Raw genomic sequence first — 26,574 nt, 5'->3', positions numbered from 1 at the left:
AAGTAGAGTAGTTTGTCACTCCTGGCATGGGTCATGTTGGGAGGTATGCCCATATACAGGGCCCTACACAGCAGTCATGCATACTTGCCTACCTGACCCACTCCATGTGGGAGAAAATGCTCTGTTTCTGGACTTCCCTGGTAATGTATGATTGCCAGCACCTGTGGGGAGCTAGGTAAAGGTGTTTCACCACAGGTGCAGGTAATCATACATTACCAGGGAAGTCCATGAGCAGAGCATTTTCTCCCGCAAGGAGAGGATCAGGTAGGCAAGTATGCAGTCATGTGGGCCCAAAGAGATGGTGTTGTGATGCTATCAATGTATAGGGCAGGCATTCCCAACCACGGTCCTCAAGGCACACCAACAGTGCAGGTTTTAGTGATATCCAGGCTTCAGAACAGATGGTTTAATCAGAATCACTCAGGTACTAATTAAGTCACCTGTGCTCAAGCCTGGATATAACTAAAACCTGTACTGTTGGTGTGCCTTGAGGACCGTCATTGGGAATGCCTGGGATAGGTAAAGGAGAAATACTGTAGGAGAGGAATGCAACTATGGTTCAAAAAATATATCAAGCTTTAGGGTTCACTAGAGGCTGAAAAAAATAGATTATTATTGCTTTTATATTGGGCCTTTTTTTGGGGGGTGGGGTGGTGGTGTCTAAACTGGTATATATGTTTATAGTGCCAGTATTTTCTTCTGCACATTAGGATTGGGAACAAATTAGTATAAAAATAACATCAGGTTACACACGTGCAGACAAAAAGAGGTAAGAGCCAGAGGAACCTGCACGCAAAAGATTCCATAGAAGAAGAAAAACGATCTTTAGTTACAAGCAGAAGGCTGGCCGCATGGCGCACCGCTGCAGTGAGGAGCAATTGTCACAGCAGCCACGAGCCGGAGTACAGGCAGGAGGACAGGACACAAACTAACTACACACAGCGACAGCAGCAGCAAGCCGGGGCTGGGGGACATTGCGCTGCTGCTGCTGCAGGGACCCGCCCAGCACCATGATAGGCAATGTCTCATCTGTGTGTGAGTGAGTTGAATGATGATGCGTCTGGAGTAGTCTCTAGAAAGATCTCCGAGCAGAGTTGCTGCACCTCCGGCCGGGTCACTCACCACCACTATACATCGCCGCACAGACAAGCAGGTCCTGGTGCAGTGACTGGGGAGAATCGCCATGGCCCAAGCTAGGATCCAATCCAAGGCCAGCGAGGGGCAGAATGGGGGAAAGTTCTGCCGCTCAATGTCTATGGCAGCTCGGTCCAGTTACCTAGTGGAGAGTTTAGATGAGCTGGAGAGCAGGTAAGGGTGACACTGACCCGGGCATTACTGCAAGGGGCATACCTTGTCTATAGGCTGCTGTTTCTGCTCCCTGTGACTGCTGACTGTATGTATCAGTGTTCTCTGTACAAGTTTGTTACATACTATATATCCTGTGGGTTTTTTACAAAGTGTAATAATCCGATTCTGGTTTTCTCACTTCTTATTCATTACACTCTAGTGACCTGAAATCTTACAGTATATCTCCTGCTGTGATTTTTAATGCTTTCTTTCACTTTGCCACCATCAGGCTGTATTTAGCACTGGTTCTAATCATTGGGTTAATGCTAAACCCTTATTAAGCCCATGGGGGTAATTCAGACCTGATCACACTGCTGCAAATATGCATGGCTGTCCATTATCGATCAACTAGTCAAAGACAGACTGAAATAAATCATTAACTTACCATGGAATTCTGTGCCCCTTTTCCAAACCACATTTCTACTTACTCTGCAGCAAACAGGGATAGGGGACTAGCCATCCTTTATCTTGTACAGTCTAAAAAGAAATGCTAGCTATTGGCATATGTAATAAGGTCCAAGTGTGCCGGTGGTGTGAAATACCGGAAGGAACTGCTATGCTGTCTTCAGCTTGTAGCACGGTATTTACCTAGTGGAAAAATCAGCAGTACCTACACATCAACTCTTACTTTGTGTTATACGGCCTACACACATGCTGATATTAAGGCATTTTCTTATGCTGTGTACACACGGGGGCGATAGGGGCTGAAATCGCTGGGAATATGGTCGCTGAGCGACCATATTGCCAGTGATTGGAGTGTGCACCAGCGATAAATCGCCGAGTGCGCGCTCCCGTTTTCAGCCCCTGAATGGTCGCTGGTCGGAGGAGCATGCTCCTCCAACCAGCGACATCCCCTGCCTCTTCACCCAGCAGTGATTTAAATTTTCATCTGCGACCATCTCTGGTCGCAGATGAAAACGGGACACGGGGCAATATGATTGCTGAGCAATATATTGCCAGCGATCATATTGCCCCGTGTGTATGCACCTTAAGCGACTTTGCTTAGTTTGGCAAAATCGCTTTGAAAATGCCCCTACATTGGTGTGTGTGTAGGGGCTATAGCGACAGCAATGTGCGTCCCTGCGCATCGCTGGCCGAGATTGATGAGCAGTGTCCATCAATATCAGCATCACCAGAATTCTCTCACCGGAGAACACAGGCGCTGTCAGCTCACTCAGCACACAAGGCCTTATTCTAGTTCACTCTTTCTGACAAAATCCTTCTTAAGCCATGTACACAGGACAGCGATATGGGCTATAATCGCTGGAAATATGGTCGATGGCGACCGTACTGCCAGTGATGGGAGTGTGCCCTGGCGATATCGCGCCGGGTGCGCGCTCCCATTTTCAGCCCAATTCAAATCGCTGGTCACAGGAGCTTGCTCCTGCGACCAGCTGATTACCTCTGCGGCACCGCCGGCAGAGGTTCCCTTTCATCAGCGACCATCTCTGGTCGCTGATGAAAAGGAGACACTGAGCAATATATTGTTCAGCAATATATCTCCCCCGTGCGTACGCACCTCTAGATGGACAAAACCATGTGCACTGCAGGTGGGGCAGATGTAACTTGTGCAGAGAGAGTTAGATTTGGGTGGGGTCAAAGTGAGATGTATATTGCAGTGTAAAAATAATGCAGTCAGTATTTACCCTGCACAGAAACAAAATAACTCACCCAAATCGAATTGTCCCTGCACATGTTACTTCTGCCCCACCTGCAGTGCACATGGTTTTGTCCATCTAAGAAGGATTTTGTCAGAATGAACTAGAATAAGGCCCACAGAGCTGACAGCTCGCTCTGTGTGTGGGCTGTCAGCTCTGTGTGCTGAGCGACAGAGCAGAACGGCCCGACCTAGCATAGCTAGGTCGCCCTACACACATCGGCATGTGTGTAAGGCCAATTATGCTGCTTTCAGACCGCATCTCTGGCTTTGACCCTGTATTTGGAAACGTTTCCAAAAACGGGTCTGCCAGATAAAACCCCTTTCACACCGCAGCACTTAAACGGTATATTACCGTTTAAGTGCCGATTTTTTGACACTGGCAGACCCGTTTTTGGAAACTTTCCAAATACAGGGTCAAAGCCAGTGCAGCCTTCAGCCCTCCCCTCCGTACAGCTCCCCCCCCCTCGCGCGTGTCGACGCCCCCCGCGCGTGTCGACACCCCCCCCCCCTGCGTGTCGACTTACCCCGTGCCGGTACCTCCGTTGTGGATCCCGGCACTGCAGCTCAGTATGCTCGGAAAGCACTTATGAAAAAAGTGTCTTCCAGAAAATGGCTGTTTAAAAAAACTGTCTTTCGTATGGGGGCAGCCATTTTCTGAAAGACACTTTTTTCATAAGTGCTTTCCGAGCATACTGAGCTGCAGCGCCGGGAACCACAACGGAGATACCGGCACGGGGTAAGTCGACACGGGGGGGGGGGCGTCGACACGCGCGCGGGGGGGGGCTCCAGTGCTGTGAATACTTAATGAGCGCTCATTAAGTATTCACTGTGCTGAATTTAGGACCCAGCTCATTGGCTGGGTCCTAAATACCGTTTCAGAACCGATTTTGAGCCTAAAATACCGGTTCTGAAACGGGTAGGACCCTGCATTTTAACCGGTTAGAAAAAACTGTTTTTTCTACCCGGTTAAGTGGTCCTGCACCTTTCAGACCGCACACATTACCGTTTTAAAACGGTAAAAAAACGGCAATATACCGTTTTTAAAGTGCGGTCTGAAAGGGGCATTAGTCTCAATCTGACTCCTACCTCCTACTAGTTTATGTGCTATACCCCAACCTACAGGGACTTCCACTGTTGTTTAAAGCAGGTTTTCCAAACTCGACCTTCAAGGCACCCAAACTGTACAAGATTTTAAGGATATTTATGGTTGTGCACAGATAGTATAATCAAACTGACTGTATATCTGTTTCAGTCCACTGTAATTAAGCATGGATTTCCTTAGTGGAGTCTTAAGCTGGGTACATACTTTGAGATGTGTACCCAGCCCAACATCGCCGCTGATGGGACCTGGCATGCAGCATCTGCATACATAGATACACACTAGATGACGTACCTGAATTATCGTTCTGATCTGTGGGATTGGACGATATATCATCTGGTGCGTAAACATATATGCTATCCCTGGCTGATCAGGATAATGGTCCCAAACAGCTGGGCTGTGTATGTAATGGGCCACAACCACCTGTGACCTCTTGTCCTTGAGACCTACCAACAGTTAACATTTTCCAGGTCTGCTTCAGTATCACAAATGAAGTAATTGTATTCACCTGTGGATCTTTTATAATGTGTCAGTGAGTATTTTATACACCTGTGCAAATTACAGGTGGTATGAAACACATGAACTGTTGGTAGTTCTAGGGGACTGGAGTTGGCCACACCTGGGCTAGAGGGTCCTCTTTGTGGATCGGGAGGTCGCATGTGCAGCCCATAAGGTGCCTGAGGGTTGCAGGAGTTACAAGCCGTCAGCATAAACACCTATACAGTACATTCCACAGCGTGTTCTCCCCATGTTGCCAATGATTGGATAGATGTATACCAGTACTGGGTTTGGGAACCTCTGGTTTAAAGAAAACGGATGTTGGTCAATAATAAGATTATTCAGAAATGAAACCAGACTATAGAGGACAGAGCTGATCATACTCTATCCCAAATATTTGCTTTTCTGAATGAATGGGGGTTTCCACTACAGACCTGTAATAAAGTATAAACTTTAAACTACAGTTGGACTATTGGACAGCTACTAGTGTTCTCCCACCAGGTTTGTTTTCTTAACCTTGTTCTAACTGTCTGAACCTTCATATATTGTATTGTTTGGCAAAATCACAGTTAGTTCTCCCTCTGCTGCGCCATGATTTCCCTGTTTTTTTTTTTCCCTTCTCATTATTCCAGGATATTTAGAAACAAAAGAAGTGGCATTTGGCTTGATGAAAAGATGTAACTTCTCATACTCTGAATTAAACATATATTGACATAACACACAAATAAAAATAGGTAACAATAAAAAATTAATACAAATTAGGGTAGTAAATGACTCAGACTGTGTAGGGAGTTCAGGGTATTGCAATCAATTTCCCATTTCTTATTGGGCTGCCCCAAGATGGGGGAGAAGAAATGGAGGCAGTCAGAGTGGCACAATACTTTATTTATAATGTGAGACCACAGTGAGTGTATAATTACCCAATACCGCTAGAGCAGTGGTTCCCAACCCTGGTCCTCAAGTACCCCCAACAGTGCATGTTTTCCAGGTCTCCACACAGAATCACAATATAATTAGCTCCACCTGTGGATCTTTTCAAATGTGCCTGAATGAGTGCACCTGCCGGGTGACCTGGAAAATGTGCACTGTTGGGGGTACTTGAGGAGCAGGGTTGGGAACCAATGCTCTAGAGGCTTGTAATCCAGTAGGATAGCATTGAAGCAGTCGGTATATGTGATATATGCGGTCCGTTGCCTAACTGGGCACAATTGTAATCCAAAATAGGAGTGGGTATTCCAAGTGGTAATGGGAGTTGATGGTAAACTCTACCATATACCATGTGGGCTTGTCGGTTTAGATGTTAGAGTAAAACCGAAAGAAAGGCAAGCTGGTCCGGGTCGATTGCAATTGTAGATAAATGGTTAGGGTATGGTCCTCATTATCCCAGGTGCATCCAAGCATCCCAAATATAAAGGAAAGCTGTTAGAATTTAGGTGGAGCCAAGTGGATTCACAATACCATCCAAAAAGTGCCAGGATTTTCACTGTGGGGATCTCTCTGCCAGCATTCTAAACCCAAGATTCAGTTCCCCAATCCTTTTCAAGGCATACCTCCCAACATGACCCATTCCAGGAGGGACAAAATGCTCTGTTTCTGGACTTCCATCTGAATGAATGGTGGCCATCACCTGTGTTGAAAAACATCTTTCTTATAAATTCCCCTGTTCGGCAAAGGTGAAGTCCTGAAACATAGCATTTTGTCCCTCCTGGAATGGGTCATGTTGGGAGGTATGTCAAGGGCAAGCCACTTAGGAAAACCCCTGAGTTACTGATTACTTTGTTTCACATGGGTTGTTGCTATAGGCAACCTATCAGATACTATCTATTATCTTCTAGAAGGTGCTAAATAAATATGTAGATTCTGATTGGTTACCCATAGCAACATCCCATGTGAAATAAAACTCCCGTCTTGGTAAATTTCCCCAATGAGTCTTTGTTGTATTTATTGTTTAGTCAGTCTGTTTTATTGGCATTTTATTGGCATACTTTTTATAGTTCTATTGTGAAATACATTATGTTAGTCATTTTCAGTCAACAGAGTTCCCAAGAATTTTTCTTCTATTACAGAACTCTTCTTCTCAGTATTTTGTATCCGCATATAATACACACAATTTAAGGGCTCCGTACATTTGCCACAGCTTTCTCTGAGACAATCCATTTTGCCAAGCAAAAATGCTGATTGGCATCCATCGATGATTGGCATTGTCTGTCAATCTGCCTGTTAAAATTAATCAATTCAATGATCACAATCGATTTTTGGTTAATCAGGGACAAGTTCTCTGGCAGGCATCAGATCGGGGCATTGCCCCAACCATTGTAACCAGAGATCTCTCATCCTGCATCTGGTATAAAACAGTGCAGGAGGTTTGATCAGTACAAATACTGTAAAAATGTATGTATAATTACCTGTATGCAGATACTGCTGTATAAAGGTCATTATTTGATTGAGTTCATTCAACAGAGTAAGGGATCCCGGATCTTCAATCTTTAGGTTTTAGAATGCTAGGCAACCTATAATTTTTCGGTACTGCTTTCCTAGCACGGCGCCCACGATCTAGATTGTATGTGTGCTGCTGATATCTCATGCATCTTATGTGTTTGTGCGGCATAAGATGCATGAGATGATGCAATCGATGCGATCAACGAGATTTTTACATTGGAATCAATGTAAAAAGCCTGCAAAACCCCATTTTAATTGCTAACCCCCCTCATGGGTGAAATGCCCCCCCCCCCCCCATTGTTAACGCCACCCCACTATTGACGCCAACCCGAAGCGTGGCGAGCGGCGGTACGCGTCCTCCGACCTTTTCATACCCCCACTATCCACGTCGGCGTGTAGTTGATTTTATATAGTGTGGCGAGCGGACGCGGAATACATGTAAAGTAGTCCGCGTCCCCTCGCGGGGCTCGCCACGCTTCGGGCTCGGTGGCTCGCTGCGCTCGCCACACTATATAAAATCAACTCTACGCCGGTGTGGATAGTGGGGGTATGAAAAGGTCAGAGGACATGTACCGCCGCCCCTCGCGGGCTCGCTACGCTTCGGGTTGGCGTTGATAGTGCTGGTGGCGTTAACAATGGTTATTGGGGGCTCACGCTTTTTTTTTATCTCATGGATCTTATGCATGCATGCATAAGATCCATGAGATTAAAAAATCGGGTCCATCGCGTTGATTGTATGCCTTAAGTACCTTTAAATTTAAGGCATACAATCAATGAGACGGGTGCCGTGCTAGGAAAGCAGTACCCATTTTTCTGATGTCCAATCCCCGGGTGCTTATTGGCTTCAGGACAGGAACCAATACATTATTAATGAGTTGTGGTCAAGCCTCATTCACATTCTGTATCTATGTGATAGCAGTGCAATTATTTTCTTAAGCTGGCTTGAGAACCCCAGCACATCATTGCTGACAAATATATTAAATACTGAATGTTAGAGAGTACTGTTCTAGCTAGTGTTCTAAACAAGGAATCTGCATCTTCTGACATTTGTAGTGAATATCTAACAAGCTTTTGGGAAACACCGTATTCAGGAACAAAGTGGGCCAAATGTAATAGGGTTAAGCTGTGTACACATGGGGGCGATAGGGGCTGAAATCGCTGGAAATATGGTCGCTGGCGACCATATTGCCAGTGTTGGGAGTGTGCCCCGGCGATAAATCGTCGGGTGCGCGCTCCCGTTTTCTGCCCCATTCTAATCGCTGGTCGCAGGAGCTTTCTCCTGCGACCAGCTGATTACCTCTGCGGCACCGCCGGCTGAGGTTCCTTTTCATCAGCGACCATCACTGGTCGCTGATAAATAGGAGAAACTGAGCAATATATCTCCCCGTGTGTACGGGGCTGTAGAGTTTCAGAAAGTGAGAGATTTTGGGAGAGTTATCCCATGTTTTTTTTAAAGCAGCAATCAATTACATGGCTAAATCAACCTGGTTTCACAGTGTAATTGATTGCTGCTTTAAAAAAAAAAGGGGGGGGGGGGCAACTCTCCCAAAATCTCTCACTTTCTAAAACTCTCACCCTATTACATTTGGCCCAGTATTCTTTTCTGTCTACATAGTTTTTAGTCTTCAACTGGTATACGTCGTTGGGTCGACACACCAAAAGTCGACATGCATTGGGTCATCCATTGAAGGTCAACATGGCATAGGTCGACACCTGAAATCAGTCGATATGCCTAATATTGACATGGATGGAAGTCAACACACATGTCAACGGTCAAAAGGTCAACATGGGTTTTTCCCCTTTTTTGTTGAGCCGCCAACAGGTGGTGTTGCATGCCCTACCATCCACTAGGATGTGGAGGGAGAATAGAATAGTGCCCGAAGAAAGGAGACGTGTGCACTGATACCGTGTCTATTTTGACCCTGTTGACAGTCGGGACAAAGAAAAAGATAAAAACCGATATCGGCCCTTTGACTGTTGACCTAGCCATTGTCAACCTTGTGTCCACTTTTCATCCTTGTCGACCTATTTCAGTTGTCAACTTAAGCAATGTTGCCCTTTGGTTGGTTGACCCAATGACCCATACCCCTTGAACTATTTTTAAAACTGCTGATAATAGCTGAAGTGACACATGCCATGTATAACGCATACTAAGCAAAATGCCACAACAAAAGCAGCTAAGGATATAGTAAGCACTACGTGTGCTCTAAGTATATGGAATACCTACAGTAGCTTTGCTGTGTGTAATTGTATACGTGTTGAGATGGTGCTTTCACTTTACATTGCTTGTGTTTAAGTTCTTGCAACTGATTGAAAGGAACAGCTGGGCAGGAAAATCATCTGCTCAATTTAATTCTATATATTCTTTTAGTTCTGCAGATACAGAACGCACTGTGACCCCAGTACATGTTACCGCTGACTAAAATAGCCATGCAGTGGAAATCTGCTGTTTTAAATGTTACTTATGTGTTGTAGTATAATAACAGATGGTGCACAGGCCTTAAAACCTTTTTAATACATTCATGCACCAATAGAAAATCCATCTGGAGACAGGCAACAGATAACTGTATTAATTGCACTGGGAATTCAATTACTTAGCCCCTTGTTACTCATCTTCCTGGATTATTCGCTCACTCCGGAAATGAAATGTTCCACCCTTAATATTTACCAATGATTTATTTGTTCTATTTTGAAATAAATAAAATAATTAAAAAAAAAAAAAAATATATATATATATATATATATATATATATATATATATATATATATATATGAGTTTTCTTTGTAACAGAATTTGTTCTTTGATAAATATCTCTTCTTGTTCTCTATTGTAATATGCACAAACATATAGGGCAGTATTCAATGTAAAAAATCGTGGTGTGCAGCGAATCCTGTTTAGGATTCGCTGCACACTCGCTGTGTTCCGGAGGGCTGGCTGCCACTCGCTCTCCCAGTATTCAACATCGCAGGGGCTCGTTGCCCCTCGCGGCGAATCTTAACCCCTGCAGCGGACGAGCCTCCGTGGCAGGTAGCCGTGGGACGGTGGCAGGCAGGGAGATTGAAGTCTCCCTGCCTGCCCCAGAACGTATGTGGAGGGGAGGAGGGCTCCCCGGGACCCAGGCAGCACAAGCTGCCCCCCCCCCCCCTCAGAGCCAGCAGGGGACCGGGTACATTCACTGCTCCCGATCGTGCATATGTAATCGGGTGTAGTGAATATATGAATATCTAATAAGCGGCTCTCGGCTCTGGCCCCCTGCTGGCTGTTATGTGTAAAAAATAAAATAAAATTTCAATTAAATATATAAGCACATGAATAAAAATAGCATGCCCTTTCACAGAATAACATTCCTGATTTTTTGACACCAAAATTAAAACAAGAAAACTTTTATTTTAAAAGTTCTCATTCCACTTCTCCATGAAAAGATGTAGAATTGCTACACGGAGAGACACGGCGAAAATCACTTAGAAAGACGGCGAAAAGTGCACATTGAATAGGGTTGTTCGCTTTTTGAGACCAAAATTCTCAGTCCAACGTGAAAAAAGCAGAAATTCGCCATAAAACACGGCAAATTTTCCTCATTGAATACTGCCCATAGAGTTCAATAGCCTGCAAATTGCATCATCTGCAAGCCTGGCTGATATATTCAAATAGCAATCATTTAAAATGATTGCTACTTGAAAAAAATCAGTCAGATGCACCGGTTGTCGGTCGCAAAAACCTGCAATTCGCAGGCTAATACATTTTACACCATAGAGAAAGACATCTTCGTGCAGTTTGCAGCATCTCATACATTTGTGATTTTATTGTGTGATCCATAAACCGTGCAATTAAAGATCAAACTGCACATTAATCCAATCAAATTAATCCGCTTCCAAACACATTATTTGAAACCGGCAGCCAGTGATGGAACTACCAAGTGGTGGGCCCAAGTTCTGACAATTGCCCCCCTACCGTTAGGCATCTGGCTGTGCTCTATCACATTTTCCCTCCACAGCAGTGTGCTCCCCACGGGTGTGGTATAACACACCGGCAGTCAGGATCCCAACAGTGATTAGGCCGACTTCGGAATCCCGATTGCCTTGACTCAGATAGCGGGGCGAGCGCAACGAAGCCCCTTGCGGGCTCACTGCACTCCCCAGACTGTGGGCACAGTGGCTGGCTACACTCACTATATATTCTATTCTCCCTCTATGGACCCCATGAGGGAGAATACCTGCTGCCCGTCTGTCGGGGTTTTAGCAGGCGGGATTCCGACGTCGGTGTATTGGCTGTCGGAATCCCGCCTGCCGGTCAGTCATCCGGCAACCGTTTTCCACTATGTTACAGCACTATATTGCTGCACTATGGGCCTAATTGAGGTGTGGATGGAGTTGCTATCATGGCTGCTTCCTTGAAAGAGGCCAGGAAATCTCCTTCCAATGATGGCAATCCCTGGCCTCTTCCATCCCTCTAAATAGCATCAACATGCCTCTGTTTTCACAAACAAAGGGCATTAGACACCTGCCTGTTATACACTGCTATATTCTGTATATGCAAGTTAACCGTTGACCCTTGTTAATGTCCAATTAATACCAAACTGATGGATAATAAGGGAAGTTCGCAGTTTACTTACTGTGTCCGTAAACTTATAACCTTTATTCCAAACTAAAGTGTAGCGCCACAAAGTGAACCTTATCTGTGTATCTCACACACTAAACCAATACTCTAATGTTGGCATCCTTTTGCAGTACTTAGTACTTAAACACACGTAAATACACCAGGTATAATTACCGGTTTTACTCTTCCGCTTATTGCGAATAATTACACGAGACTTGGTATAAATTCCGGAATAAGGGTTCAAAGTCCTTAGCCATATATTTTGTAACAGAAATAAGAAAGCAATAACAATATATGAATCACATTACAATAAAAAACAATGTCTAATGAAAAGGGGAAAAACAGATATAAATACAATCAGCATCAATACAATTACAAATACAAAAAGAACAGTTACCGTCTCTCAACACGCGGGCACTACTTAGTCCGAGTATCTGTATTCTATCCAGAGCACATTCCAAAATAGAAGATAGGAAAGAGAAGATCTTGCTTCTGTGCGCAACCTTATATCGTGTCCAGACAATAGGGTACATTAAAGTTCTTCATTGGCCAAGAGGTCAGGTTTCACTTTCCCCTGATTGGTACAGTAAAGATGCACAGCTGTGTCTTTGTCCAAAAGCGTCTAGGGGTCATGCTGTGCGTCCGGTTTCAGCTGGATCTTTCAAATAGACCATCCTCATGGCAATGTAAAACATTAGATATGTATTTTGTCCATAACTCTTGACTGGTAAATATTGCGCACTTCAAACAAACACCGGAGAGCTGCGGTTGAGAGACTGAATACACAGATGAGCAGCGCTGATAGAATAACACTATTACGTGGGATTATATGTGAATTACATAAAATTTATTAAACACATGATTGATACAATTAGATATGAACAATTGATGAATTTAAATTTAAAATTAAAGACATTTATACTGCTCGCTGGCTAGTTTTATGTACCATCCAAGTCCACTATTTGAAGCAATCAGCTGTGGTTGCATTTAGTACATCTCACCATCAGTTGGTTTAGGGTTTCCAGTTTTGGTCCAAAGTAGTCCTCACTAGGATGCGTTTGTGCATAGATGGTAGCAGGCTGCTGGAGGGCTTGATAGGAACCTTTTTTTTTTTTGTGCCTTCCCTGTAGTTGAAGATGGAGTCCTTTTTGAAGAATAGTAGCAGTTTGGATCGCATCCTATTTCAGGGTTTTTAGTGGACAATCTGGAGGAATTGTTGTATGCCAGAACGCGTCGGTGTTTGTTACCTAAGGACCCCCTGCATGACCCAGAACCTGCTCTGTATCCTGGCATACAACAATTCCTCCAGATTGTCCACTATAACCCTGAAATAGGATGCGATCCAAACTGCTCCTTTCTTCAAAAAGGACTCCATCTTCAACTACAGGGAAGGCACAAAAAAAAAAAGGCTGACCAGACAGCCTACTACTTCCGCAAGTTGCTGGCCGGCATTCTACAATAAGTCAGACTTCTAATTGGTACTGCTAATAGCCTTGAGCCATGGTGCAATGCAGCAGGTGCACTGCTGGTACGTCTAACAATGCTACCAGGTCTTAAAAAGCCTTTTGATGTTGACACATGGGAAAGTGCTATCCACACCTTGTGCTGTTAGAAAAGCCAGTTTAACTATAGGTGATTGAGATATTATTTGATTGCAGCAATCTATCCTATGTAAGCTATCTTGGTTTTTTAGAATGGGAAATATACTGTAGATGACATTAAACAAGGAAGGCAAAAATATGGAGAAAGGATTCTGTCATTTATCTTTCACATTCTATAAAATAAGAAGAAATTGGTTGCTATGGGCAACCAACGTCTTAGGTGGTAAATGTGTATGTATGTAGGGTGGGTTAGGCTGCAGGGTACAAGGGTCAGGATTAGGTTGCAGGGGTATGGAGGGCTAGGGAGCGCGTCAGGGTGATAGAGCGCAGGGTAAGGGAGGGCGTCGGTGTGATAGAGCGCAGGGTAAGGGAGTGCGTCAGTGTTATAGTGCCTAAGCTGCGGGGTGATGGATCGCGTCAGTGTGCTAGAGCGCAAGCCACAAGGTGAGGGAGCAAGCCAGTGTGATACAGCGCAGGCCGCAGGTTAAGGGTGCTTATCTGTGTTATAGAGCAGGCAGTGGGGGTGAGGGAGCGCGAAAGTGTGATAGAACGCAGGCCAGTTTGCTCATTAAATTAATGCCTGTAGGCCTAATTCAGACCTGAGTGTTACTATGATTTAATTGGTCCCCACACTTTGCGTGGGGGACAGAATTTTAGCATCTGCGCATACGCAGACGCTTGGTGCGAGCAGCCACCACAAACTGCATGTTTGCCGTACCACTCGCATCTAGCAGTGAGGCCGTGGCAACAGTCCATGGGAACACCCAGTGTTTCATGGGCAGGGGACTACAGGAGTTGGAGGTTGGAAAAATCTTATGTGCAGCCGTCAATGGCACATCGTGGATGCTTTTTTAGCACCCGTGATGTATCGCATCCGTTCCCTGAGCGGGGAACCGTCGCGCAGAAGAGGGGGTCTCCCCACTCTGCAGCTGGTGTCGGATTGCAGTTGAACAATAAAGAAAAAATTTAAAGAATGCGAGTCTTACTTCCCAACCCTAACCCCTTGCTGCCTAACAGAAAAATAGTGCAGGGTATATTTATCTGGTTACGTTGCAATTGTCTTAACGTTATAGTCTGCATAGTTTGTTTTACTCACACTGTAAAAATCACAGACTACGTGTTTAATATATGCTATAATTTCATAGTGACATATTTTAGCTGTGAATCTGGTACATAAACACCCACAAAATATGACCACTCACGTAACAGGTGTTTTGCAATATATAAAACTGGAAACTGAACTAGGCCTGTTTGTCCACAGAGCAGACCTTGAACTGTTGGCTTACTTGCTATCTACAATAGTCATTTTGTGGACAGAAATACGTTCTTTATATAATTTCTCTCTGCTCCTATAAACTCATTATTGTTAGTGTTAAAATAGTACAGCACTGTTGTTACATTCCTCACAATAGTGCATCTTTTTGGTCATAGAGGCAAAATGAAGGCCAGGGAACTTTTTTTACCTTTTACCCCAAATTATATTTAGATATGCCGACGTTACCCCCTTGATTCAAAAGGAAGGAAATCATATAATTGTAATACACACTGTACCCCCAGAAATTAATGATATAGCCTGCTAGTGCGCTACACAGCCTGGCAGCCATTGATGATTAAATTTGTATCACACACAGTCATACATGGTAATCATCATCATTATCAATGGCTGCCAGGCTGTGTGTCATATAGTGATTGATAATGTGACGTCCAGGCAACTATTAGTGTCAGTATTTCAAGATTATATTGTGACAGTCTGTGCAATTTATTTTCCCTAGACTAGAGATTGGTATACCTTGACAGGAGCCTATAACCATGCAAATAAGCTCGGCGCTGCATTGGCAGTACAAAATGTGTGCTGCCAAGATGGCGCTGCGACTCTTTAACTCTACTGAAGAAGCAGGCGGGCTTGAAGGCAAGGCCCAGGGCATCATGCAGGGAACAGCGCTGGGCATCATGCAGGGAACAGCGCTGTGCACCTGTATTGTTCCTTTCATCACACAGGGAAGCGTGTTATACACAAGGGCCTGACCACTGCACTGCATCAGGTCCTTGTACACTACAGTGCTGTAACACACACAGCCAGGCATGCAGATAGAATATATATATATATATATATATATATTCTAATTAAATTCCTGGAGGTAATGGACGGTCACGCTACCGAGACACAGCCGGGCATGCATATAGATTCATATCTGTCTTCGTGACTGACTTATATTTGTGAGCCCAGGAGAAATCATTTGATGGTCGGCGACCATCAAATGATTTCTCCTGCGGGGGACACATGCCAGGGCCTTCAGTACACATAACCTCGCATGATTGCAAGGGGAAACGGCGATGGAGGCGGATTTCCATCAGGGCGGGCTCACTGGCACTCAGTAAGCTGTGATCCTCGCAGCTTGCATTGTCAACCAGAATCAGCCCCATAATGTACAGCATGTAGCCAGCTTTACATCTTTGATAACTTCTTAATATGAAGCATTCTTAAATGTTCAATTTATACCACAAGATCCTTATAAAAGGAATCCCATGTATTATGCTAATTAACTAAACTTGAAGTCGTTAGAGCTACTGTACTTCTGTGTTTAATTAAATATTTGCCATTCAAGTAGCAGAAAAGAGTGAAGTGATCCAGGCGCGGGTATACGCTACACTAATTGGGGGTCCACGTACCCAGATGTCGACATGGACACAAACATTTTTACATTTGTCAACCTTTTCATGTGTCGACCTTTTGCTCAGGTCAACTTTTTGTGGCCGTTGAACAAGTGTTTGTCAAACTTTTGTAAATGTACAGTAGACCTATTCATTGTCTAACTAGAGATTGGGATAAATTTACTAAGATGAAAGCTCTATTGAATATAGAAGGAATGTTGCACATAGCAAATGTCACACGTAGCCGCGACGGAGGGCGGCGGGTACAGTACTCACCCGTCCACGCCCGCCGCCGGCTAGCGTGTGCAGGTCTCGGTCTGCGGTGTGCGGGTAGCAGCAGCTCCAGGTGGGGATGGCAGCAGGGGAGCGTCGGGTAGCGGCGTCCTTGCAGATAGCGGCGCCGGGAGGCCGGCGTTGCCATCTTGGTTAAGGGCAGGAGACAGATTGGCCCAGAGTGGAGGTTCCCTCCTCCTCCTGCGCTGACAGCCAATGGCAGCCGCCCCCTGGGGATATAGGGGATCTGCCTAGGCTGATCAGTGTCAGTGCAATGAGTCTTTGGAGTCATTCACAACTCCTAGCTGTTTCCCGGATCCTGGCTCTTTCTCTCCTGACTCTGGTGCCTTGCTCCCTGCATCTTTCTAAAAGGAAGTTTTCTCCAATGCTGCAAGTCCTACCTAGTGCTTGTTCCTGCTTGTGTCCCAGAATTACCCTGCTCAGCTTTCCGCTGTCCTCCTTCATTCAACTTATTCATTCCATCATCTTTCAGTCATCCGGATCCATTTCTTCTATCATCAAATCAACCTCTTTCCGGATCTTCCTCTATGTACTCTGGCTCATCAAGTATACGTTTCCAGATTTACCTGCCCGTTATTAGTATTGTGCTGGACTCTATTTAAGTTATCCAACTGTCACTTAAAGAAGTATTTGAGTGAAGTTTATTATTTATGAAATCCGTTATTAAACCGGCACGTTTCAATCCTACTCCTCCTGGTCCGTCTCCAGTTCCTGTGCACCACACGACTCCATCCAGCCCTTTAACCGTGACAGTTTGCACTGACCCGATGGAATCGGGTGAAGCACAGGCCTCCATGACGGATGTTCTTCAAGGCATCATGGCTCGCTTGGAACAAGTAGAGGCTACCCAGCATCAAGTGGCTCAATTTCTCCAGACCTTGTCACCATCTCAGGCGGCTCCCTCAGTTTCAGCAGCACCTACCTCCGGAGCTTCGGCCTCTGCTGCTCCTCCGGGGCCAGCTGCTCCTCACCATCTGCAGCTGTCAACCCCCAGTAAATATGACTGGTCCCCAAGGGGGTGTCGAGGATTCCTGAATCAATGTGACGTCCATTTTACCCTCCAGCCTTCCAATTTCCCCTCTCCCAAGACTCGAGTGGCTTACATCGTGTCCCTACTGGCGGGTCCAGCCCTGGAGTGGGTGTCCCCCCCCCTCTGGGAGCGTGCGGATCCCATCCTCAACAACTATGAAGAATTTGTGGCTTCCTTCCGTCGCATCTTCGACGAGCCTGGCAGAGTGTCCTCCGCAGCCACGGAGATCCTAAGAATTCGTCAGCGCAGTCGCCCAGTGGGGCAATATGTTGTACAATTTCAAACCCTGGCTTCCGAACTCAGATGGAACGAAGAGGCTCTCGTCTCTGCCTTCTGGAACGGCCTAGCCGCCGCATCAAGGACGATGCAACTCGCGATTCTCCTTCCACCCTGGCTGAACTCATTTCATTATGTAACAAGGTCGATCTGCGACTCCAAGAACGCCAACTTGAGAGGAATCGCTCTGATCGCCTTCGCCCTCGATTCCCTTCCAATGTCGCACCAGCTTCCAGACCAACCCCGCCTCCTGCGGTGTCAACAGATGAGCCCATGCAAATCAACCGTTCCCGTCTTTCTCTCGAAGAGAAGTCCCGAAGACGGCGAGAGAATCTGTGCATGTACTGTGGCTCCTCAGCTCACCTATTGGCTTCCTGCCCGTTGCGGCCGGGAAACGACCGCTCCTAATCTCCCAGAGGGAGGTCCGATTAGGAGTCTTGCTTCCATCTCCCTCTTCTTCTGATTCCACCATTCCGGTTACCCTTGTGTGTCCCCAAGGGAGAAAAAGAGTTCAGGCCCTATTGGTCTCTGGAGCAGCGGGAAACTTCCTTTCGTCTTCTTTTGTCACCCAACATGCCCTGCCGGTGCAACCCCTGGATCATTCACTGGTCCTCACTGCAGTGGATGGGAGTCGAATTCGTAGTGGACAAATCACCCATCAGACCACCCCTGTGACACTGCTCATAGGAGCTCTACATCAAGAGACCCTCGAATTCTTCATTCTTCCACAGTCCTCACATCCAATGGTCCTGGGCCTTCCCTGGCTCTCTAAACATAACCCACACATCGATTGGACCAATATGGAGGTCAAGGTCTGGGGAACAAATTGCCAGTCTACCTGCATTCCTCAGATCCTTCAGGTCTACCAGACCCATCCACAACGTGAGGATAACTGTCCTTCATCCTCTGCAGCTCCACCCTTGTCTATACCCGCACCATACCGTTCATTTACAGATGTCTTCAGTAAAGGAGGTGCCGACACCCTGCCTCCTCACCGTCCTTGGGACTGCCCAATAGAACTGGTGGCCGGGAAATTTCCTCCTCGTGGCCGCATCTATCCCCTGTCGCTACCCGAGACTGAGGCCATGTCCTCGTACATTCAAGAGAACTTAAACAAAGGTTTCATTCGACCATCTACTTCTCCGGCCGGGGCCGGGTTTTTCTTTGTGAAAAAGAAGGATGGCGGTCTTCGGCCATGTATCGACTATAGGGGCCTGAACGACATCACCATTAAAAACCGCTATCCCTTACCCCTTATCGCAGAACTATTCGACAAGATCAGAGGGGCAGTAATCTTTACTAAATTGGAACTGCGAGGGGCCTACAATTTGATCCGGATCCGTCCAGGTGACGAGTGGAAGACGGCTTTTAATACGCGCGACGGTCACTATGAATACCTGGTGATGCCCTTCGGCCTTTGTAACGCCCCCGCCGTCTTCCAACAGTTTGTAAATGATATCTTTCGGGACTTGCTGTACCACTCCATCGTAGTCTTTCTAGACGATATACTCCTCTTCTCTCCAAATCTTCAACTTCACAGACAGACAGTGTCCGAAGTCCTACGACGTCTTCGCCAAAATCAACTGTTCTGCAAGTTAGAGAAGTGCGTTTTTGAGGTCACGTCCATTCCATTCTTGGGTCACATTCTCTCCGCCACCGGGATAGAGATGGACCCAGAGAAGGTGAGAGCCATCCAAGACTGGGCAGCCCCCACAACGCTCAAAGGAATTCAGAGATTCCTAGGGTTCTCAAACTATTACCGGCGATTTATCCGGAACTTCTCTACTATCGCTGCCCCCCTCACTGCTCTCACTTGCAAAGGAGCCGATCCAAGCCGATGGTCGCCAGAAGCATCCTCTGCCTTCCAGCAGTTAAAAAGAGCATTCGTGACGGCACCAATCCTCCTCCAACCAGACCTCGACAGGCCCTTCATTCTCGAGGTGGACGCATCCTCGGAAGGGATCGGGGCCATCTTGTCACAAAAAGGTGAGGATCAAGAATTACACCCTTGTGCCTTCCTCTCCAAAAAATTCCTTCCGGCAGAGAAGAATTACCCCATCGGGGAACAGGAGTTGCTTGCAGTCAAAACTGCGTTAGAGGAGTGGTGATACCTTCTGGAGGGGGCACGGCATAAGATCACCGTGTATTCAGACCACAAAAATCTGTCCTTTCTTAAACAGGCTCAGTGCCTTACTGCCCGCCAAGCCCGTTGGGCCATGTTTTTTGAACGCTTTGATTTCCAAATTAAATTCCGACCTGGAACCACGAATACTAAGGCGGACGCTCTATCCCGCTCCTTTGAGACGACCTCTGACCTAGAGACACCTCCTCGTCCAATCCTCGATCCGGTGGTCTTCGCCTAAGTCACCATACAGCCATCTCCTCCTCCAGGTAAAACGTTCGTTCCCCCCGAACTCCGCAAGAAAATATTGACATGGGCACATTCTTCCCGCTTCGCAGGGCACGCAGGAGCACAAAAGACCTTGATGTTCCTTATTGGTGGCCAACCATCCGCCACGACGTAACCAACTTCGTCGCTTCTTGTGTAAGATGTGCTCAGCATAAGGTGCCCAGAACAACTCCCGCTGGTCCTCTCCGCCCTCTAACCATTCCCACAGAACCATGGACCCATCTGTCAATGGACTTCATTTGCGAACTACCTCCTTCAAAGGGTCATACTGCAATCTGGGTAGTGGTTGACCGATTCTCTAAAATGGTCCATTTTTTCCCACTAAAAGGTCTCCCCTCTGCTCCAGTACTGGCCCAGCTATTTATCTCAACCATTTTTAAACTCCACGGACTGCCCAAAGAGATTGTATCCGACCGCGGAGTACAGTTCGTTGCAAAGTTCTGGAGAGCTCTCTGTGCTGCGGTACAGGTCAAACTCAAGTTTTCCACTGCCTTTCATCCCCAGACCAACGGCCAGACAGAACGGGTGAATCAAGATTTGGAGGCCTTTATCCGACTGTTTGTCTCGTCTTCCCAAGATGACTGGGTGGATCTTCTCCCGTGGGCAGAATATATGCATAACAACTCCTATCACTCTTCCTCCGGAACCACCCCCTTCTTTACAGTATTCGGCAAACATCCACGATCTCCGGATTTCTCAGAATTATCCTCTTCCGAAGTTCCTGCAGCAACCACTTCATTACAACGCTTCGCTAAGATCTGGTCGGGTGTCCACACCGCTCTTCTTAAATCTTCCGCCTGATACAAGAGGATGGCAGACAGGAAAAGAAGGGCAGCGCCCAGATTGAAAGTCGGAGACCAGGTATGGCTGTCTACCCGCCATATACGCCTCCGTCTGCCCTCTATGAAGCTGGCTCCTCGGTTCATTGGGCCATACCCTATCATCCAAGTCATTAATCCGGTCGCTTATAGACTTCAACTTCCTCCTTCCCTAAGGATTTCGAATTCCTTCCATGTGTCCCTCCTCAAGCCTTTAAGGTTGAACTCTTATCAAAAGAAGATTCCCAAACCGCCCAAGATTAACTCCGAGAGTGGGGCTGAATTCGAGGTAAGATGCATTATAGACTCTCGCTGCCGCAATTCTCGTACCCAGTATCTGGTGGAATGGGTTGGGTTTGGTCCCGAAGACAACTCTTGGGTGGATTCCATTGATTTGCATGCTCCGAAACTGATAAAGTAATTTCTCCAGAGAAATCCTCACAAGGTCCATAGGCGCCCTGGGGTCACCCTGAAAAGGGGGGGTACTGTCACACGTAGCCGCGACGGAGGGGGCGGGTACAGTACTCACCCGTCCGCGCCCGCCGCCGGCAAGCGTGTGCAGGTCTCGGTCTGCGGTGTACGGGTAGCAGCAGCTCCAGGTGGGGATGGCAGCAGGGGAGCGTCGGGTAGCGGCGTCCTTGCAGATAGCGGCGCCGGGAGGCCGGCGTCGCCATCTTGGTTAAGGGCAGGAGACAGATTGGCCCAGAGTGGAGGTTCCCTCCTCATCCTGCGCTGACAGCCAATGGCAGCCGCCCCCTGGGGATATATTATAGAATCTGATTGGTTGCTGTCCTTCAATAGAACTCCTGTCTTAGTAAATTTGCCCCATTGTCTGTGAGCTATACCACAACCCATTAACTATTGAGTTAGTAGACCAGAAGTAGGGAACCCGTGGCAATCCAGATGCTGTGGAACTACATCTTCCAGCAACATTTTTGCAGTTAGGGCATGCTAAAACTGCCAGGGCATGCTGGAATGTTATTTCCACAGCAACTGGAGATCCACAGGTTGCCTTACCCCTGCTGAAGACATTGGGGTATGTTCAATTCTCTCAGCAAGAGGCAGGTGAAGGGAACAGGGGTTGTACGGCAAGGATGGGTTGTTTTAGCGAGGAAAAGCCATCCTGACCGTCCAGCTGGCCACTTGCCCTGTTCTATGTTCCGGGGAACAGTGAGGATTCCCCTAAATGGCAAAGTTCGCCACAAACGCAGTGAGCCCGCTGCATATAGCAGAGAGCCTTGCCATTTTGATGCCCATATTTGCAGTTTCCCCTTCACCTCAGGGAGCAGGCAAGGTGGAAATGGTGAGTGCAGGGGTCAGTTGAATACTGACCCGCAAGCTATGATGGCGAGCTATCGGCACTGCTCGCCGTCATAGCTCGCCTTTTGACATTGAATATAACCCAAATGCTTTACAGAGAAAACCTAGAAAGTAAATCCCAGATAAAATTCAATCATAGAATTGCTGGCAGAATGTTTTCACAGGCTACAAACACTGTTAAATACTATAGTTACGGATCACATACCAACTCATGATAAAATAAAAACTACTCCTAAAAGTCAACAAGTAACAACACTACAATATCGGGGGTTAGTCAATAAAGTGGTAATTAAGAGACAGATCAAACAAACTGCACTTTTCGCCGTTTTTAGGTCGACTCTAGAAATGACATTCATTCAAAGTGACGATTTTTGACTAGTTGAAAAACACGTGGATTGGCAAAATGATGTCCTTTTTTGACTGCTTTTGTAGTCCTTTTTAGTAGAATAGTAAAGTAGAATAATAAAGATGAAAAAGGTAATGTTAACGATAAGCTATACAATAATACCAAGTGCTGATTAAAAAATAATGTCACATTTGAATGTGTGCATGTCGGACCCAACACTGTAGAATCCTATATATTTATTAGGTACAGATGGTTTCGGCACTCCTAGGTGCCTTCCCGAGGCAATAGTATAATTAAGAGCTATAAGGTGGGACACTCATGTTTTAATTAAAGACAGAGCTTCACAGGTATCAGGTGAATCAAAATTTCGGTTTAACAGGACCTGAAGAAGGTTATCATTAAACTGAAACGTTACTTCACCTGATACCTGTGAAGGTCTGTCTTTAATTAAAGCTTGGGAGTGCCACCTTATACCGCTAAATCTCTAAATTAAATATAATTTTTTAAAACCATTATACATTCTGAACCCCCTGTACCTCTTGTTTTTAAAAGTACAATCTAGACCCACATGTAAGGTCCGCCATGCACAATGGACGGCGCAGCGGCAACTGCAAGAACTGAAGTCATTAAATGAGCTGCTGCTGCAGCAGCAGGTTTCTTAAATAGCAATAAATGTATACAATATAAAGGCACAGATCTTTTTTTTTTTTTTTTTTTTTTTTTAGAAATGACCAATGTTTATGAAAAGTGAATGTCAGACAGATTTTGGCAATAACTATCGGGTTACAAAGAGCAAAAATACCAAATGAAACTTTGATTGTCCTTCCATTTTCCACTTAAATGACACCACACAGTCCTTGCATGGAACTATTATATATTTTTGGGAGGACATGAGCTGTCTTAAACAGTGAATTTCACTAAGGACCGTTTTTTTATTATAGGATCATTTATGTTTAAAAAAAATAATCAACAACATTTTGTTGAATCTTCAAAAATCTTGTGTTCTTATTCTGTAAGTACTCTGCTCAGATTACGGTTATAAATGAACATTCTGTAGTATACCTGATAAACATACAACATATTTGCCTAAATTTGTGATTTTATTCCCCCCCATAGAGTTCAAGCCCTGCGTGACTCTGCATCTGCACTGGAGCTGGAGAAGGAATCTCTTCTAGAGATGGTCCACAGTGTTCAAAACAGTCAGGACATGAGAAAGATAAGTGACGGTAAGCTCCACCGCATATGGGTCTACCTGGTGCTCCAGTTGAGACACAACACATGTGAATTATTTAATGTTTGGTAACACCCTACAACTAGTGTGTGAGGTGTTTTCCCCTTTTAATCCATATATATGTAGATTTCAGTATTAGTTAACAACAGTTGTTAAGCTTTCCATAAATGTCAATGTCTTTATCTGTGAGCAGGGCCATATTATTCATTAGGCTGATGGCTAGGGGCCCATCTATGTTTGCTGAGGTATTGTTACTTGTGTCCCATTGCTCCAGTAAAGGCACTGTAGCAAGGCACACTCAGTAGTTGTAGTGGGGTGACATATTAAACTGCTGAAGCCGGCCCAAAATACCATAAAGCTTAGATGCCTAGCCATGGGTTAATAGGTTCTTGTCTGTAAGCAATCTGGCTACACCTGCAAAGGGATACATTTAACAGATCCAAACAAGTGAAAATAATTTGCAAGGACTGGAATACAAAAGGGAATGTCTGTACATATTGGTCTACAGTTTAACAGTTGGCAGCTGAACACTCTCATTGTTAAAAGTGGTTAAAAGCGAATATTCATCTATCCTAATCTGTCAGTCTGTTGGATTGCATTCAATTGTATATTGATTTGAAGAATGGACTGCAATTGATCAGTCTGGCCAAATTGACAGTCCAAAATCTTATTGTGTATGGGCAGCATAGGCAAAATTCTACAATGCACAGTGGCATGATCTATTAAGGTGTTTTTTTTTTTATAAAAAGGTGTATGGTTTGATTAGGAAAAAAAAATTCAGAATGTGATCACTGTTGAACATATTGGTAAATGCTGTCAAAAACTTCCCGCTATTGTGTAGACCTCTTCCAACAGTACTAGCAGGTGTCCGTGTACTCATGAGATCTGACTGTTTAGGACCTGTTATATAAATCCGGATCTCATCTATATAGTAGAGCACTAAGCCATCAGATCTGAGTCTTACCATGAACCTCATCTTCTGACAACTCACCTCGTCTTTTGGCAGTCCTGATGAGAAGTATGTTGTACTAATTTGCATTCTCATTGGTGCCATAAGAGCAGAATACAAGATGTGGGTACCTTTTCCTGAGATCAAGTGAGAATGAAACATGACATTGTATGAAACTGCATTTAACCACTACATGCCTTAAACATTTTATACCAGATGTGGTCATTTATTTCTTCTTTGCCTAGGGGAAAGAGAGGAACTGACTCTAACTGCAGAGCGCCTGATGGGCCGCATTGTGACTGTAGAGGTTACAGTGGAGACCATTAGAAACCCCCAACAAGCTGTTTCACTCCAACGAGCCAACCTGATCATTGATGAGATTCTGAAGAAAGTCATGGACAACCTAGAAAATGGAAGGATACAGTTAATGAGTTTGTATGGAGCTTGTACCTCAGACGTTCCACCTGGACCCATTGATCAGAAATTCCAGTCTGTTATTATTGGATGCGCACTGGAGGATCAAAAAAAAATTAAGAGAAGATTAGAAACCCTGATCAGGAACATTGATAGCTCAGAGAAGTCCATTACCTTGCTGGAGAACCAGAAGCAGAAATCAACCGTCCATCACAACAATCAAGTCTAACGTGTTCTCATGATGTTTATCACAACAATCAAATCTATCAAGTTCACTGTACACACAACCAGCACATTGTATAATGTCCGGTGTTCATTCACCATTTACATTGCACTGCATTAAGCCATACTGCATTGGACGTACGATAAGTAGTTTCAACATTTTAGCTTAAGATTACAATGTTCAGTTAAAATGCTCAAATTCAATTTTAGGGTCCAATTGCAAATAAAATGGAAGTACAAAAAAACTAATTTAATGTTTGTACAAATTAAATAGTATATAACTCAATATAATATATACTTGATATTATTACACAAGGCTACATGATTTCTTTAATCAACATTTATTTGTTCACTTTTGCATAAGTCTACTTTAAAACATCAATTTGTTTATGGAATAAGTGATTGGGTGTAGTCCTTTACAAATGATGGGATTTATGTAGCGAAGCCCAGTTATAAACATTTGAACCTGGTTGAGTGGGATCTCAAATGACAGCACATTTGTCTCAGAGGTATCGCACTTATCCTGTTTCTCGCTTATGCAGGTTCAAGAAGTGTTGTCTCACTTATGCCCCTTTCCCACTGCAGCCTTAAAACGGTATATTGCCGATTTTTGAGGGCAAAATACCGTTTAAGGCTGCAGTAGGAAAGCGCCAGAGTTGAAATACCGTTTACAGTTAAACGGTATTTCAACCCGTTTCCAAAGCAGAGTTTTACACGGTAATCTACAGTTTAAGAGGCAATGGGAATGCATCTTAAACGGTAGAGATGATGGCTGATTTTTTCAGCCATCATCTCCGTGTGTGTACGCTGCCGGGCTGAAAGATTAACCACTTTCAGCCCGGCGGTACGCCCCGCTGCCACCCTCCGCGCCCCCCCCCCTCCTGTTATACTCACTTGTCCACGCTGCCCCGCTGTGTCCGGCTGGCTGCTGCTGCGGCTGGATGCCGTTAGCGACGCTGGTCCGGCCCCATGCCCCGCCTCCCTCCGTCCTGCTCCACACGGAGCAGCACTGGCCACCAATGTTTTATTTTGTAAGCCAGTAATATATAGATTGCTGGCACATGCCAGCAATCTATATATTTCTGGAACCACTGGGCACCAATGACAAACCTAAGCCAGTAATGTATAGATTGCTGGCACATGCCAGCAATCTATATATTGCAGGCACCACTGGGCACCAATGACTTAGTTATTAGGCAGTAATATATACATAGCTGGCACTGGCCAGCAATGTATATATTACTGTCCACCATGGGTTAAATTGAGCCGACACATAGCACAAATGTCGACGGCTGCGGGATTTGTACGCACCACTGGCCCCTAAAGTACAGCACCAATCACCACGGGGTGTAAGGGTGACACTGGTGTCAC

At 45.4% G+C, this 26,574-nt stretch overlaps 1 protein-coding gene across 1 annotated transcript; it reads left to right on the top strand.

Moving 5' to 3' along the window:
* Nucleotides 1–1,023: 1,023 nt before the first annotated feature.
* On the top strand, nucleotides 1,024–25,508 carry BAG2 (BAG cochaperone 2). Its single transcript, XM_083174713.1, has 3 exons — nucleotides 1,024–1,308; nucleotides 23,504–23,613; nucleotides 24,813–25,508. The coding sequence occupies exons 1-3, from the start codon at nucleotides 1,184–1,186 to the stop codon at nucleotides 25,208–25,210; spliced, it is 633 nt and encodes a 210-aa protein (XP_083030839.1). The 5' UTR covers nucleotides 1,024–1,183; the 3' UTR covers nucleotides 25,211–25,508.
* The last annotated feature ends 1,066 nt before the right edge of the window (nucleotides 25,509–26,574 follow it).

The sequence above is a fragment of the Crinia signifera genome, chromosome 3 (genome assembly GCF_055691185.1).
Source record: "Crinia signifera chromosome 3, ASM5569118v1, whole genome shotgun sequence".
In the NCBI taxonomy this organism is placed as follows: Eukaryota; Metazoa; Chordata; class Amphibia; order Anura; family Myobatrachidae; genus Crinia; species Crinia signifera.
Note: the sequence above shows the minus strand (reverse complement) of the source record. Positions and strands in the feature narration are given on the sequence as shown.